Here is a 15,502-nt window from a genome sequence, read left to right as displayed (position 1 = left end):
CATCTTTAACTACTGGATGCTGTTGGTTCATCATAAGTAATGCACCATAATTACTTATAGGTGTATCTAGTTGTACACAATTGTGGTGTAATTGAGGTACTTAGACTATTTTACTGCCCTTCAGTAATGAAAGAACTTCTTTTAAAAGTTTCTTTTTCAAAATATCAATGATTTATTTTGAAAACTGAAGTATTGGCATGCACAGATTCTTGTGTAAGTTCAGTTATTATTAGTCAATTACAGTTTACCTAAAACCATCTCATCACTTTGTATGCTGCATGTGAACTTTAAACACCTCATTATGATTTCTAGATTCTTATCTATGATCCTACAATACTCTATATCCAGGTCTTTTTCCTTCTTATCACTGTGAAGAAGTTCATTAGCAGAATGCAATGTTGTATTTTTTTAGTAATTTATAGCTTTTTTTTTTTCAAAAAAAGTAAGTAAATTTGAATGAAGTGTAATTTGTTTTTTATTCTCATGAATAACTCTTGCATCAGGAACTAGCCTCTACTTATTTAACAAGGAAAAGAGTATTAGGATTGTTTTCAATAACTATATAACTTATGTTATTGTATGAACCTTTACTTAGTATAAGATTAGTTGAAGAAGTCTAAAATTTTTAACTAAAATATCTTAGAACTCTTTCCTGAATAAAGAATATTTTAGAATAATAAAAATAAGAAAGGATCTACTTTTTAAAATAGTTCTGGGATTTATGGATAAGGATTTGGGGATAATAATTAAAACCAAAATATTGCATTTTGATATATAGAATATAAATAGGGCTTTAAAAATAATTAAATAAAAAATAGAAATTTTATATATAATTATGATATTACTATATTATTGCAAACTACTAATATGTAAGGAAGAAATTGGAAGAGTGTTACAATTTTAAAACTCCTTAAAGAATTTATATTCCACATAATTGAACACCTTAAGAACAACTTTAAGTATGTTTGAAAGTATGACACAAACTCCTATTTTTTAATGAGTTAATAAAAACAGGCAGCATTGTTTCAACAGTGGTGTGTATACTCTCTGAATGACTTTAAAAAGATGACTGAGAACCTGACTGGTTGCATTCAAATTCCCTTTTTGTTTATATCCCTACTTCAAACAATATATAAACTCCTCTATATATTTGTGTGGTTCAAGCCTCTGTAACATTATTTTAAATGCATTAGCATCTGAGAAGGGCATTTATTTCATTGAACCAATCAGCTAATCCTAATAAATAGAAACTTTCTAGAAATCAAATGATTCAGCCCCTCTTTTTAAGATGTCTTAAAGACAGTACGTGAATAGTAGGAAGGCCACTAGTATATTCCAGTTAGGTAGCAAGCTGTTTGATGCAATTCTACTAGTTGTTTTAAAACAATAGTCAGTTTTTTTAATGCTGAATTCAATCTGTTTGGCTGGTTTGTTGGTGTAGATATAGAGTCCATGTTGGATAAAGCAATGTTATTTACAAGTTTAAACAAAGGGCACCTCCACTGTAAAGCTAGCCACCAGCTAAAGCTACTAGACAAAGCTGTTATTTTCACTCCCATCTCTTTTTACCTCTTGATCAGGATACATAATATTGATTTACTCACCCTGAATGAATAGGACTAGAAGAAAGAGCCACGTTGTCTAAGTTCTCAGTGCCCCAGCTTAGGCGATAAGAATTCCTTTCTGCCTCCTTGGCTAGAGTTGACACCTAAACACAAAGAACACTGGATTGAATAAACACACTTTGCTTCAATTAAAGTAAAATATTACAAAATATAAAAAGTGGCATCACTGGAAAGTGGTATAACCTAGAAAAACTTTCACTTAAAAATATAAAACCAATGTATTTACAATGAATCTTTTAAAATGCATTCTCTTTTAAAGTGCATTATTTAAATAGATTATATAAGATTACATTCGTGTAACTGTCTTTGAAGACAGTAGGTATCCATCTATTTCCCTATACCCAATCCACCAAAAGTGATAAAATCTTAACTAAAATTAAAATATTCCAGAATAAACTTTAAGCCTTTCTCATAGCTAACAATTTTAAATATTGAAAGATATAACTTAACCTGTACCATTCATCTTATACCTTAAATGCATCCTACTTCACTTTTTCCTTTAATGGAGATTTTATTTTAAAAATATAATGTTCATATATAATCTCCACAGAAGAATTCAGTATAGCTGAAGAAATAAGCAGTATGCTTTTTCAGAAAAACACTGCTCATTGGAAAAATCTAAGAACATTTTTCATGTTTTAGGAAAACCCTCAAATCTCTTATCCTAGCTTCTCAGCCGAATTGGGAATGATTTTGGGGGGATTAAAAACTTTCTCAGGACATTTCTAGCATCCAATAATGTTAAAAAGCTCTCCAGAAAGCAAAGACATGAAGGCAAAATGTCACATACCTGGTGACTGGGAATCACAACTGAGTCATCCATCACAGCACTGTCCCTCAGGTAGGAGGCATGGCTCAGAGTGTGAGACCTGTCGGAACTGAAGGATCGAAGGCTGGTAGGTTGGCAGGAGGCCATGGCATATACCAACAGCGGTAGCAGGGTTGGGATGACAAAATGATGAGCCGAGCAGGAGAGTGAAAAAAGCGTGCTATTAGCTAACAGCGCAACTTCCAGGGGCACACAAGTCTCTGTGTTGTCCTACCTTTTTGTCCAACAGCTGAACTAACACATCCTTTGACAGGTTCCTACCGCTCAATGGCAAAAGCACAAGGGACTCCAGAAGTTAAAATTTGATACTCCTAATCTGATTCATTTTCTTCCCAGAAATGTTTGAAACCAGCAACTGTAGTTTATTACTGCCAGTACAAGAAATTCACACAGGAAATAATTCCAGGATAGATTGCTTAAATCTGTGTTAAATGTTAATCTCTCTGCAACTAAGAAAAATATAAGGAGGAAAGTAGATGGCCCTAAGAGAGAAGAACAAAATGAAAGCCCAGTTTCATTTTCGCTCACTATTTTCCATTCTCTCTCTATGCCTCTTTCTCCTTCTCCCTAAACTGTGAATGACTGAATGTTGGTGCATTCCCCTGGAAGGTACAGAGTGAAATGAACTGTGGCCAGATGCATGCTTCCTGCGGAAGTGGAGTTCCTCTTGTTTGTCTCTGGTGACTCCAACAATGCTATTATTTCAAACGAGAGCACTGTCCCCTTTGCATGTCCTGTGTGTGGTGACTGAAGCACCAGAGTGTTGGTTGCCGTGGTGATGAGATGCATGAGCACAAGAAACTGTTTCTAAGCTCCAGCCCAGAACACAGACACACCTGCCAGCACAAAGACAAATTGCCAATGGCCGCTGACCAAAAATGAGGTTTGGCTTCAAGATGGGATTTAGGCCTTGATAAACCATGCATTACATTTTTGAAAAATCTGAATTTCAAAGTTCTAAATTACATACTCAGATGTAATAGGTAAAACTTGACATTTGCATAGATGCAATCTCATTCCTTTTAAATCAATTTGTAAAATCAAATGACAGATTAGTGTCTTAAATAAGCTATATTTTATACACTGTAGTTCAAATATTAAAGATCTGTGTTCAAAATATTAGCCCAAAGCCCATAAGGGAAAAAAAAGAGATAAACAAGCTTTCACAATATTTATGGAAGCAAACTTTCATTTACTTTTAGCTAGTAGGTGTTTGGCCAGTGAAGCACTGTAGAATTATGGACTAAATGTTAAATTAGCATATTTGTTAGTAGAAACCATCTTCATTTTGCAAGTATATTTAATTTTGTAAGCCATGTACTATCATATCTATGAGGTGTCAACATAGCCCGCATCAATTGTCTTTGAGGAAATCATCACTTTGTAGGTAATTCATAGTAATCCAGGACCTTCTCCTTCTTATTTTACATGTAGGTATATTCCATAAAAAAGTCTTAAAGGGTAAATGACCTGAATAAAAAGAGTTGATTGTCTGATCCTTCTGTTTACACATACATAAATCTGTGTTTATAATAAAACAAAATCTAAATATAACTTGAGAATTAACTATTTTATATTATGTAGGCTCTTGGAGAAGATTGAGGCTCTTGACAGAGCCTTAGTAACTTCATCAACAAGAGTTTTAGCTCCAGCAATTGGAGGCTACTTATATTACAGATGGTTTTACATTTAGCTTTTGATAGGGGATTAGATTATTGGGGAAAGGGTTAATCTCAGCAAAAGCTTGTCTCAGCTGGTGGAATGGATAACTTGTTTTCCTGCTGTAAATCACAAAGATAGCTAAGATCTACTCGGATGTGTTTTGTACCAGGTGGCACGAGGTCAGCAATTTTTTTTCCTTTTTTTTTTTTCTGAGACAGAGTCTCGCTCTGTCACCCAGGCTGGAGTGCAGTGGCGCGATCTTGGCTCACTGCAAGCTCCGCCTCCCAGGTTCACCATTCTCCTGCCTCAGCCTCCCGAGTAGCTGGGACTACAGGTGCCCACCACCACGCCCAGCTAATTTTTTTGTATTTTTAGTAGAGACAGGGTTTCACCCTGTTAGCCAGGATGGTCTCGATCTCCTGACCTCGTGATCCGCCCACCTTGGCCTCCCAAAGTTCTGGGATTACAGGTGTGAGCCACTGCGCCCGGGCTAGATCAGCAACTCTTAAATTCTATTCACCTTTATTTTTTTTGAATTTGGCTAAGGAAGGGAAGGGAAAATAGTAGAGGAGCCAACCTCTTCTAGTTCTAGTACGGCTTGTCTATGGAATCAACCATCTTCTGGAATAGCAGAAACACCAGTCTCAAAGGGAAAATGAAAATTTAGCTTGAATGAGAACAAACTGAATGGTAAATAATGGTACCTCAAATAAAACCTTGTGACGTGGCTGCCAGATTGCAAAGGTCTAAACTTTGAAAGAATCAATCAGGTCTCAATTCCTCAAGGAGTGACTATGGCTAAGTAGACAAGTCTGTCTATTTCAGGAATGTGGTATTAAAGAGCCCACTGGGCTATGAAAGTAAAGTCGCACTTTGCAATCAGTACATCAGTCATACAAGTGAAATTTTCATATCCATTTAGTTGATACCTGAGTCTATCTCTCAATTGGTTTTGTACTGAGAGGAATGGAGAGGTGTTGGTGTTTTTCGTCTTTTCTAAAACCCCAACAGGAAAGAAATACAGAGGGATAAGAAGAGAAAGGAGACAAAGTGATATATAACCACAAAAAATTGATTAGAGAAAGATATTAGGATATGTACACAGAGAGTGAGAAAAGTTGGACAGAGACAGGGAGCAACAATGAATAAGTCAAAACCATACCTAGGAGTGTCTCTACCTTTCTATGGGTTGTATTCTAGCCTCCTCTACTTACTTACTGCCTTCTGAAATACTAATTGGTTGTTTAATCAATGTGTATCATTTCTAACTGCTTTTTAAAAAATGATGTCGTATAATCTACTTAAATGAAATAAAGATGGACTATTCCAACACGAGAGAAGTTATTCTCTCTAAAAGAATATTCTCTCTGAAATAATAATAACTAAAGAATTATTCTCACTAAAATAATATAACCAGCACGACAAAGGTCTGGATAATTTAAGCCCTTGGATCAGAAATTGTTCACTCTGATTTAAGACATTAAAAACAAGTTTAAATATTTTCCAATATAGTTTCCAATTTTTCATTAAGTCAATCGTTCTGCTATTCAGTTAATAAATGTATAATAACATAGCCATAGAAGTGTAAAGTTTTACTTGCTGTTCATCTAGGGGATGTACTAGGGGTTTTGTTATGGTCTTAGTTTATACTTTTTATTTTACTGTGGTACAACTGCTTTACGGACACATAATAGGTGGTATGAAAGTGTAATTTTATTGAAAAGTATAATAATTACTATCTTGGTAAACTGTAATATTTATTAAACATTCAATTAATGGAGTAGCAAACTTTACTGAACGAGTAGAAATCCACAATTTCCAATAAATTTGCTTTAAGACATGAAGAAGCTTCTGTGGTTCATTATTATTTAGTATTTTACATTGAATTTGGAAAGCATTTTTAATTTGTAAGCTACAATAAAATAAAACAGATACAAAATCCAACTAATCATAACTTGGTTGTATTTGTAGTTAATGTACATTAAATTGTATGTATTTGTATTCTTCCATATCTATGCATATTTTAGGCATCAGAATATTTTTTCTATCTTCTCCAACTACGCATAGGCTATTTTGGGTTGTTTGGGGGAAAGCCATGCTAATGTGTTATCAACCACAGGTGCAGCTGTGATTGTTGAAACAAAGCAATACCTGGGTCATGTCACAGATTTTCATTTTAGTAATATATTCATATCTTCTAGCTCAGCTAGTTATTCAGTTTAACACATAAAAATATTTATTTTAGAATAAATCCATAATTCTAGAATATAAGCACCCGCCCCCCCACTTCCCCACTGCTCCCCCCTCCCCCAGCAACACACACACGCAGGTTGAGCAGTGAGCAGGGAAATGTGGATAAATCTAGGAAGGGCTTGTTTCCATGCTCTGTTAATACCTACCTGGGCATGGTGCTAGTGAAAGCAATTCAAATAAAGAAATAATGCAAAGGAAAAAATGGTCACTGAGAAAAGGTAACTTATATTGAATTGCCTAAGCAAAACTAAAAATGAAGACCATGAAAATGAGATGCTGCCTGTCATTCTATTTTGGAAATGGTGAATCCATCTAGTGATCTAGAAATGCAAGTGGAGACCTGGAGAACACAGTATGTCTTGTTTGTTTCATGTCCCCTGACCTTATGTGCTGAAAGGTATTGAATTTAAGCAGGAGCATTCAAGCCATCCATCCTGTTTTATAGAAAGTATTATTCTAAATTCTTCCTCAACCTAAGTACTTTGAAAGAAGAAAAACAGATCAAATCAAATACTTATTCTTTTTTTTTTTTTTTTTTTTTTTGAGACGGTGTCTCGCTCTTTCACCCAGGCTGGAGTGCAGTGGCGCGATCTCGGCTCACTGCAGGCCCCGCCCCCTGGGGTTCACACCATTCTCCTGCCTCAGCCTCCCGCGTAGCTGGGACTACAGGCGCCCGCCACCTCGCCCGGCTAATTTTTTGTATTTTTTTAGTAGAGACGGGGTTTCACCGTGTTAGCCAGGATGGTCTCGATCTCCTGACCTCGTGATCCGCCCGCCTCGGCCTCCCAAAGTGCTGGGATTACAGGCGTGAGCCACCGCGCCCAGCCCAAGTACTTATTCTTAATAAGGGAGACCATGCAAAAAATAGAAGCTTTATGGTTGACAGTAATAAGACTATTCATAGATTATCATCAATTTGTGCAATGTCATAAACATTACCCTTTATTCAAATTTGAATTCTTTTAAGAATCTCAGAGTATAAGGTCCAAATCTACCAATGTATGAAGACAGCTTATGGAACTCCAGAGGGGCTCCTCCTTCTGGGAGCACCCTTTATCTGAGTTATTGAAGCCAAGGACTCAGTTTAATCTCCTTCCCCTTCCTCACCTAACTCATGAAATTCATCATGAAATCTGACTAGTTTTGCCTCCTACACATGTCTCAAAAAACTCTCAAATTTTTTATTTCTGAAATTCTCTCCATGACTATCACCAAGGTTAGAGTGCTAGTCCTCTCATGACACCTGCAGTTAATACAGGAACAATTGCTTCTCAGAGTGGTTGCAATCTCCAGGTTTAGCCCTTTGAAACTCTCCTTTAAAATTCATCCTCTTTCTCACTGGCAGAAGGATCCACCTGCCATGCAAATATAATTCCCGTCCTCCACACTTACACTCCAGCAACACTGCATTCCCTCTTTTCTCATACACCCTGTGAGCCTTTGCTCAAGACCTTGTTAAGGCTTCAAATGCCCTCCCCACTTTTCCTCACCATTGTTACTCATTATTTGGTCTCAGTTTGGTTTCATCTGCTCCAGGAAGCTAGAGCCTCAGGGCTTCAGTGGCACTCCATGTGTACCACTAGCTTACGCCCTCTCCCACCCCATTAGACTATGAAGTTAGCAAGCCTATCTTCCTAAAGAAAAAAAAAAGATAGTGGAAGGGAGCATTGGTGCTCAAGGAAAAAGCCCAAGAAAAGTTTGCTTTTGCTAATTATTCACTTAGACTTTAAGGTATTTATTTCTTAGACTGTATGCTGGATATTCATAAAATAGCTTAAAATAGTGCCAACTTTAAAACTATAAACCTGAGATTATTGATTAGCAGAACACATTACACTACGTGGACAAACTTACTTTTTTTTTTTTTTTTTTTTGTCTCAAGAGACAGTGTCTTGCTATGTTGCCCAGGCTGGACTTGAATTCTGGGGCTCAAGTGATCCTCCAACTCAGCCTCCCAAGTAGCTGAGACTACAGGTACGTGCCACTGCACCCAGTTTTGACATCCATATTCATGGCCTAACTTATCAGTCATACTTTCGATGAGGAACCACAGAATGTCATTACCTAACTTGCATAAAAAAATAACAAGTGCCAGTTGTACTAGTTAATAATAACAAAAAGTAGCACTGATCATATATCTCAGAATATTATATAAACCTCCCAGATTTGTCTATTAACGCTGGGCTCCCTCAGATTTTGCTCCGATTATTTCTTGTATCCAGGCTCTCGTGGGATTCTGTTCGGATTCTTTTTCATGAAAAAGTCAGTTCCAGGCAGTTTTGTTCTGAATGTATTTCTTTTTAACTCAGCCTCACAACATACTTTATTCACAGAAATTATGTTACTAACAAAAAAGTGGGGGCAGAAGAGTATTCAAAGTGTCTGTGATGCCGCTCAGTAAGAATGTCTATAAGGCAAAATTGTCCTTTTAATTTGAGGAAAAAGTGGCCAGTGATGAAAAACGCTACATTTAAATGATGAGAGCTCTTATTTATGATGGTTTTGCTTCTTACTAGTTGTTTCATTTTACCAAGTTATTTGATCTCTCTAGGCCTCAGTTTTCTGTTCTTTAAAATGGGCATATCTTAAAGTTGTTAGACAATGGAAAAACATAACATGCTAACTGCTGAGATTAATAAGGTACCTATTAAATGCTCAATAATTGCATCTACACTTTTATCATCATCATAAAAAATATGTTGCAGATACTTCTGGCTGACATCAATTACAAGTTTTATGAGATACCTGTCAGATCGTCCTCCCTCCAAGCTGTATCGCAGGTAATTCATACCATCCAGGAACTGGCTGCTGGGTAGTGAGTCATCACCCAGTTCTTTTAGGTCCTCAGGCCTAAGGTATTCTCCTCCATCGCCAGTCATTGTGTCATCACCTTGAAACAATCAGAGGAAGAAGCAGGATTATTTGTTGAATGTAATATCAACTACAACATATGGTCATGATTGTGAAATGCACCAACATCATTACCTTGACTTTGATGAAACTGCACTGCACACTAGAACACAGAACACCACCAAACAACTATACAGTGCTAAAACTTAGAGAAACAACATTTGATTCATTTTCTTAGTACCTACCAAGAAGAAGTAATCACTTGAATTTTAATTCTTTTAATATTAAGTTTGGATATCCCTTGTTGTTTACTTCTAGGAGAAAAAACTTCTAAGATGAATTCTAATTATAGATTTATCAAAACATAGGCATAGTCTGCTTTAGGATTAAGCCTACATTACTTTCAGAAAAAAATACGAGTTTTATTAACATTTCAGGAGACTACATCTATTCTTATTCATGAAAAGGTGAAGGGGATAGTTTAATACAGAATCTGTCACATAATACAAGCACAGTGCAAGCTGCATATTATGGATCCCTTGCAAAAAGCCAAAAAGATTATTTAAAAACCAAAAATTGGCTGGCTGCAGTGGCTCACGCCTGTAATCCCAACCCTTTGGGAGGCTGAGGCAGGTGGATCACCTGAGGTCAGGAGTTCAAGACCAGCCTGACCAATATGGTGAAACCCCGTTTCTACTAAAAATACAAAAATTAGCTGGGCGTGGTGGTGCATGCCTGTAATCCCAGCTACTTGGGAGGCTGAGGCAGGAGAATTGCTTGAACCCAGGAGGTGAAGGTTGCAGTGAGCCGAGATTGCACCACTGCACTCCAACCGGGGTGACAGAGTGAGACTCATCTCAAAAAAAAAAAAAGTCTGCTTATATACTCTTTCTTTCCGCCAGTCTTCTACCCCTCCCGTACTTCCCCAAATTCCAGCACCAAATTCTGAATACTACTCAGGTTCGAGCATCCTGTCCCTCCTCAGAGTCTATTTGCTTTTGCATTTCATCTTGCTTCTCCTAATTTGCCAGTTCTCACCGCTGTCTCTCAGCAGCCAAGATGGTCACAGGGAATAAATACGACTCAAAATAAGCTTTAACTTCTTGGTTCTTAAAAATCCACAAAACTCCCTAATAAAATGGGGCCTACATTTCAAATTTTCTTATTTCTCCCATTTATCTTTCCCTCTTGTTACATCTTGGTAGGGTGAGGAAGTTTTATAAGGGTGAAGAAAGAAAAGGTGAGAAAGGTAAAGATAAAAGAAGAGAGTCTGGCTGGAATGACTACATCTGAAGGAGCAAGACACAGCGTTTGATCAGGTAGAACATGCAAATCAACTACAGGAACCCAGCCTTCCTCTCTCGTGTGAATAGAATCTTATTAGAAGATAAAGACATTTGAACAGTATATTTTTAATCAAATATATCAAAATTTTATGACTCTGGTGACAAGAGAAAAATTTAAAACCTCTGATTGGCCAGGTACAGTGGTTCACACCGGCAATCCCAGCACTTTGGGAGGCTGAGGCAGGAGGATTGCTTGAGCTCAGAAGTTTGAAACCAGCCTGGGCAACACCTAGACCTCATCTCTACTAAAAATTTTTAAAAATCAGCAGGTCATGGTGTCATGCGCCTGTATTCCCAGCTACTTGGGAGGCTGAAGTGGGAGAATCGCTTGAGCCCAGGAAATCGAGGCTACAGTGAGCCATGATCGCACCACTGCACTACAACCTGGGCAACAGAGTGAGACCCTGTCTCAAAAAAAACAAAAAACAAACAAACAAACAAAAAACCACCTCTGATTACACTGAGTTCATGAGTGAATGTCCTTTACATTCTCCCTTATTTTGTGCATTTTGATGGTTTTGTTATGATGCTATCTGCCTAAGGCAGCTGCTAGGTTCAGTGCTACTTAAAGTGAATTTTTAGCATTTTCATATACACCTATGGTGGCCCTAGGTATATAGTCAATGTCTTGATTATGTCTCAGAGAGAAATGACCCAAAGAAGCAAAGTCCCTAAATTCTGAAAGCAGTGTCTAAATCCTATCCCAGTGTTGGCATTAGCTGGAAAGCCACCTCTCTGGGGACTAATCTTGTCAGTGCTATATAAAATTTCTCTCGAAGACAGTTAGTTGTATATAAATCATGCTATTCAGTAATACATACCAGCAGTGAAAGATGGAAAGTGAATGCAAGTAGAAATTAACAGAATGTAAAAAATCACTTCGAAAAAAATTACCAACGTTGGTCTGTAACTGGAAAATTCTGCATACAAATCAAAGCTTTAAATGTATTTAATGAGCCCCTGAAATAACAGTCATATTCTTGCTTCCCATGGTGGGTGAGAATATTTCTGCTAGTGTAAAGCTGGCCCATCCCTGCCTCCAAAGCCTCATCCCCTCCCATCTTCCTAGATACCTTGTCTGCTAGGCCCTTCATCTTCAACCTTCTCTCCTCTGTTACAGATTCTATGGAGGTCTTTCCCCTTCTATGGATAAAACATCCATATTTCTGCCATCTCTGAAATATGGTAGCTTCTTTCCCAAACTCTTGGACCTTCTTTATTTCACACCCTGATTCCTGTTTGTTAACAAACTTGTCAAGCAGATGCTTGCTAATTTCAGCAATTAATCAGTGGCTGAGAAGTGATTTCTTCTTTGGAAAACTATTCTCCTTAATTTCTCTGACACAAATCTCTCCTGGTCTTCCCCCTATATTTTTGAGTCTTTCTTCCCTGTCTCTCTACTTCTCTTAAATGTTGATAGTTTCATCTGCCCTTTCTTCTTATTTCACATATTATCACATGAACTTAGAGGTCCACTAACTATACAGAGATCTGTATTGGTCCCAGACCTCTCATGAATTTTGCATCTATATTTCAATTGCATTCTGGACTTCTCCACCTAAATTTTCTATAAGCATCCCAGATTTAGCATGTCCACAGCAGAACTCATCTTCTTTACCCCTCCCCTTGTCAATGTGCTTCTCTTTGAAAATTCCCTACATGAGCAAATAGCACAACTACTTCCTTGCCCAAGCCAAGGGGGGAGAAAAGATGATTTAAAATAATATTCAGATTAAAAGCTTTAGCTCTTATTTGTTTGAATAGAGTGCCATTAGACTTGGAAATAATTTTGTACAACTCAGACAGCTTTAAGAGAATCATTATATACTTTCTTTTTTTAACTTACTTATTCAATGTGAAAACAAAACAAAACCAAAAGCAACCCTTAGTTTTTACATTATAGAACAAACCTAAAATGAATTTCTTTATTATTTCCTATACTTGGAATAACTTCCTTCTGATTGTTACCTATTTACTCACTTAATAGAACGATGATTCCCAGGTTTATGACTTGGCTTTTTCTTGTTGTTTTATTGTCCAATGTTTCCAAACAATTTTATGAAAAATGTTTTCTACTAACCGTAAAGCATCAGTGTACTGCAGGCTTTTTATGTACAATTGATGTTTTGATACCCAGAAAACACAAGATTCCTCAGTGACAGTGAGTGGTATATTTAACCCCTGTAGGACACAGGTGACAATAGCATGGGAATAACTTAAAGTGGAATGGCGGCCGGATGCGGTGGCTCAAGCCTGTAATCCCAGCACTTTGGGAGGCCAAGCCAGGTGGATTGCCTGAGGTCAGGAGTTCGAGAGCAGCCTGGCCAAAATAGTGAAAATCAGTCTCTACTAAAAATACAGAAATTAGCATGGCGGCATACACCTGTAGTCACAGCTACTCGTGGGGGTAAAGGCAGGAGAACCGGGGAGATGGAGGTTGCAGTGAGCTAAGATCACACCACTGCACTCCAGCCTGGGCAACAGAGGAAGACTCTGTCTCAAAAAAAAAAAGTGGAATGGCTCCCCTTTCTGACAACCCCTCATGATGCTGACAAGGAGATTCTCTGAAACGTTACAGAACCCACTCCCTCTCAAGCAAGTATTATTCCTGCTGAGACATGGAAAAAGGGCTAAAACCCAAGATGAAGAGCCCCACTAAGTGTTAAGTGTTCGCAACAGAAGCAAGTGTTTCAAAGGAGAAGGCGCCTCTATATTTCATCCCAACATTCAGCCAGTCTGGGGTTCTCTTGATTACTAGTACACGTCATTCCAGAGTACTAGCAGAGATATATGCACAAGCCACCCACTCATGAATCCATGAGAATAAGGCATACATGAGTCACATTTCTATGAGCATTTTGGTTATACAGATGCCAAAATCTCTGAGCCCCACCTCATCATTTATGGCTGGGAAGCCGAGTCAGTGAAGACAGGGATCAACTCACGATCCTGCAAAGACTTAGACGATTTCCTTCACATCTTTGGTTAAATCTGGATGCTATAATTCTCTTAGACTGAATTCCCATTTCTGTCTTTTCCTTGCATTTCCCTGCCATATTCCTCCAGAAGGATGTTATTTATATCATGGCTGTGGCATTACAATAGTTTTCATACTAGGTTTTGATTCCACACCCACCACTTTATAGCTGCGTGCTATTAAACAAACTACTTAATGTCTCTAGGCCTCGTTCTCTAAAAATAAATCTTTCCTTAACTGAAAAAATATATATATATATGTGGAATGATATCCACAGCCTGTGTCACAGGGATGGTATAAGGATTAAATGAAACATGTACCTAGCATTACATTTAGTAAATGCTTTCTCTTTTCTTAGATTTCTGCTTCCTTCCAGGTTCTTCTCAATAAACTTCTTCTATGTACCACTGCTGGTTAAATCTTTGTAAAAACAGTTTTAAATGTTTTCGTCATTAATTGAAATCTTTAAGGTATCGTGTTTCCAAGACTTTTCAGTTAAGAATTCAAACAGTCCACAACTGAGCCTGGTATGTTTTTATGCGTCAGCAGACCGAATGACTGGAGGATTCTGCTACTCTGTGTCTCTCTCTTGTACTTTCCTATCTCAAGACTTTCCCATACTGTTCCTTATCTAATCCCTAAAATATATGTGCCCTATTATTAATCTCTCATCTCTTAGCACGTTCATGAGACTGTATTAGGTATATCTAGCTCCTGATCTCCCCAAGTGGATATGAAAAAGTGACAACATAATGCCTTACATTATACTTCTTTTAATATATACATTATTTCTCCATATAGGCTTCCTAAAGGCGTGCCTCATGCTCACCTTTGATTCCACTGTGGCATCAGTTATAGAGCTTTCCACACAATAACATCATATTCATTATTTGTTAATTGGATTCATGAGTGGATATTGTGGATTACTTTAATATGTATACAGCAAGTTAGCCTGATAAGATATCTCAATGTAAAGTCTTACCTTATGATTTTATCTTGAAGAACCTAAAGAAACATACTTAATATTTCTCCTTAAAAGCTATTAGTATTAAACATAGTGCCATTCTTAATGGCAAGAGTTTGAATACTCTTTTTGGGTATCGATACACTATTACTACTAATAAAACAATAGACTGTAGAGAAAACAGGGATTAGCTAATAATTTTCAAATATATGTGGCTGCATTGTGTCCACGTGGATGATAGCAGGTTTCATAAAAACATATTAACCTCACAAAACATTAAAGTGTTGGCATTGGCAATGTCAACCAGCCAGTTTCCTTCACACTAATTCTTTCCATGAAAAAGTTACTCATCAATACTCAAATAGACCCTTTACGTGAAAATTATTCAACTTGAATTTTCTTCTGGGAAAGAAATATTATTAAGTTTTGGCTATTTCTAAAAATGGACTTCTCTTACCACAAAAGATAATCTTGGTCATTCACCAATATTCTTCACAAACCAAGAGTTCTTATCACCAGTAATATTTAATATATAACATTTTTAATAATGAAAGTACAGATTGTTATAACTTATTTAATGCAATAGGCAGATCTGAGAGGCTATTTTTTATAAATTTCTTTTATAAACTCAATATTAAATACTTGAAATGTATTAACTAATGGAATTCTCCAGCAATTATTTTGTAAATAAATGGCTATTTTTAAATTAAATAATCACTATTCAACTTATCTGATTTATAAATTTAAATTTTCATGTAATAGAGTTGCTTAAAGTGGTATCACGTGTACTTTGGAAACTTCTTACTAGATAAAATATCTTACATTATTCATTTTTCCTTATATGCCAAATTCACCCGAAATCATTTTTAAATGTTACTTTATTTCTATTCTTCGCTATATTAAAAATCACATAACTATTAATATATTTTTAATCACACCTAAAATATATCATCAACCAAGGGGGTGATAAAAACTGCATTCATTTCAAGCAGTCTA

General features: G+C 36.8%; 1 protein-coding gene across 50 annotated transcripts in view; it reads right to left on the bottom strand.

Annotated features, from left to right (window-relative positions):
• The window catches only part of ANK2 (ankyrin 2), a 698,346-nt gene that overhangs the window by 63,621 nt on the left and 619,223 nt on the right, over positions 1 to 15,502 (bottom strand). For all 50 annotated transcript variants that reach the window (XM_058436645.1, XM_058436660.1, XM_058436662.1 and 47 more), the window contains 3 exons: positions 9,115 to 9,259; positions 2,416 to 2,518; positions 1,605 to 1,708 (listed from right to left, as the gene is read on the bottom strand). In XM_058436645.1, coding sequence (XP_058292628.1) covers positions 1,605 to 1,708; positions 2,416 to 2,518; positions 9,115 to 9,259 — 352 coding nt within the window. The remainder of the gene's footprint in view (positions 1 to 1,604; positions 1,709 to 2,415; positions 2,519 to 9,114; positions 9,260 to 15,502) is intronic.

The sequence above is a fragment of the Hylobates moloch genome, unplaced genomic scaffold, assembly GCF_009828535.3.
Source record: "Hylobates moloch isolate HMO894 unplaced genomic scaffold, HMol_V3 SCAFFOLD_3, whole genome shotgun sequence".
In the NCBI taxonomy this organism is placed as follows: Eukaryota; Metazoa; Chordata; class Mammalia; order Primates; family Hylobatidae; genus Hylobates; species Hylobates moloch.
This window is presented reverse-complemented; position numbering and strand designations above follow the sequence as displayed.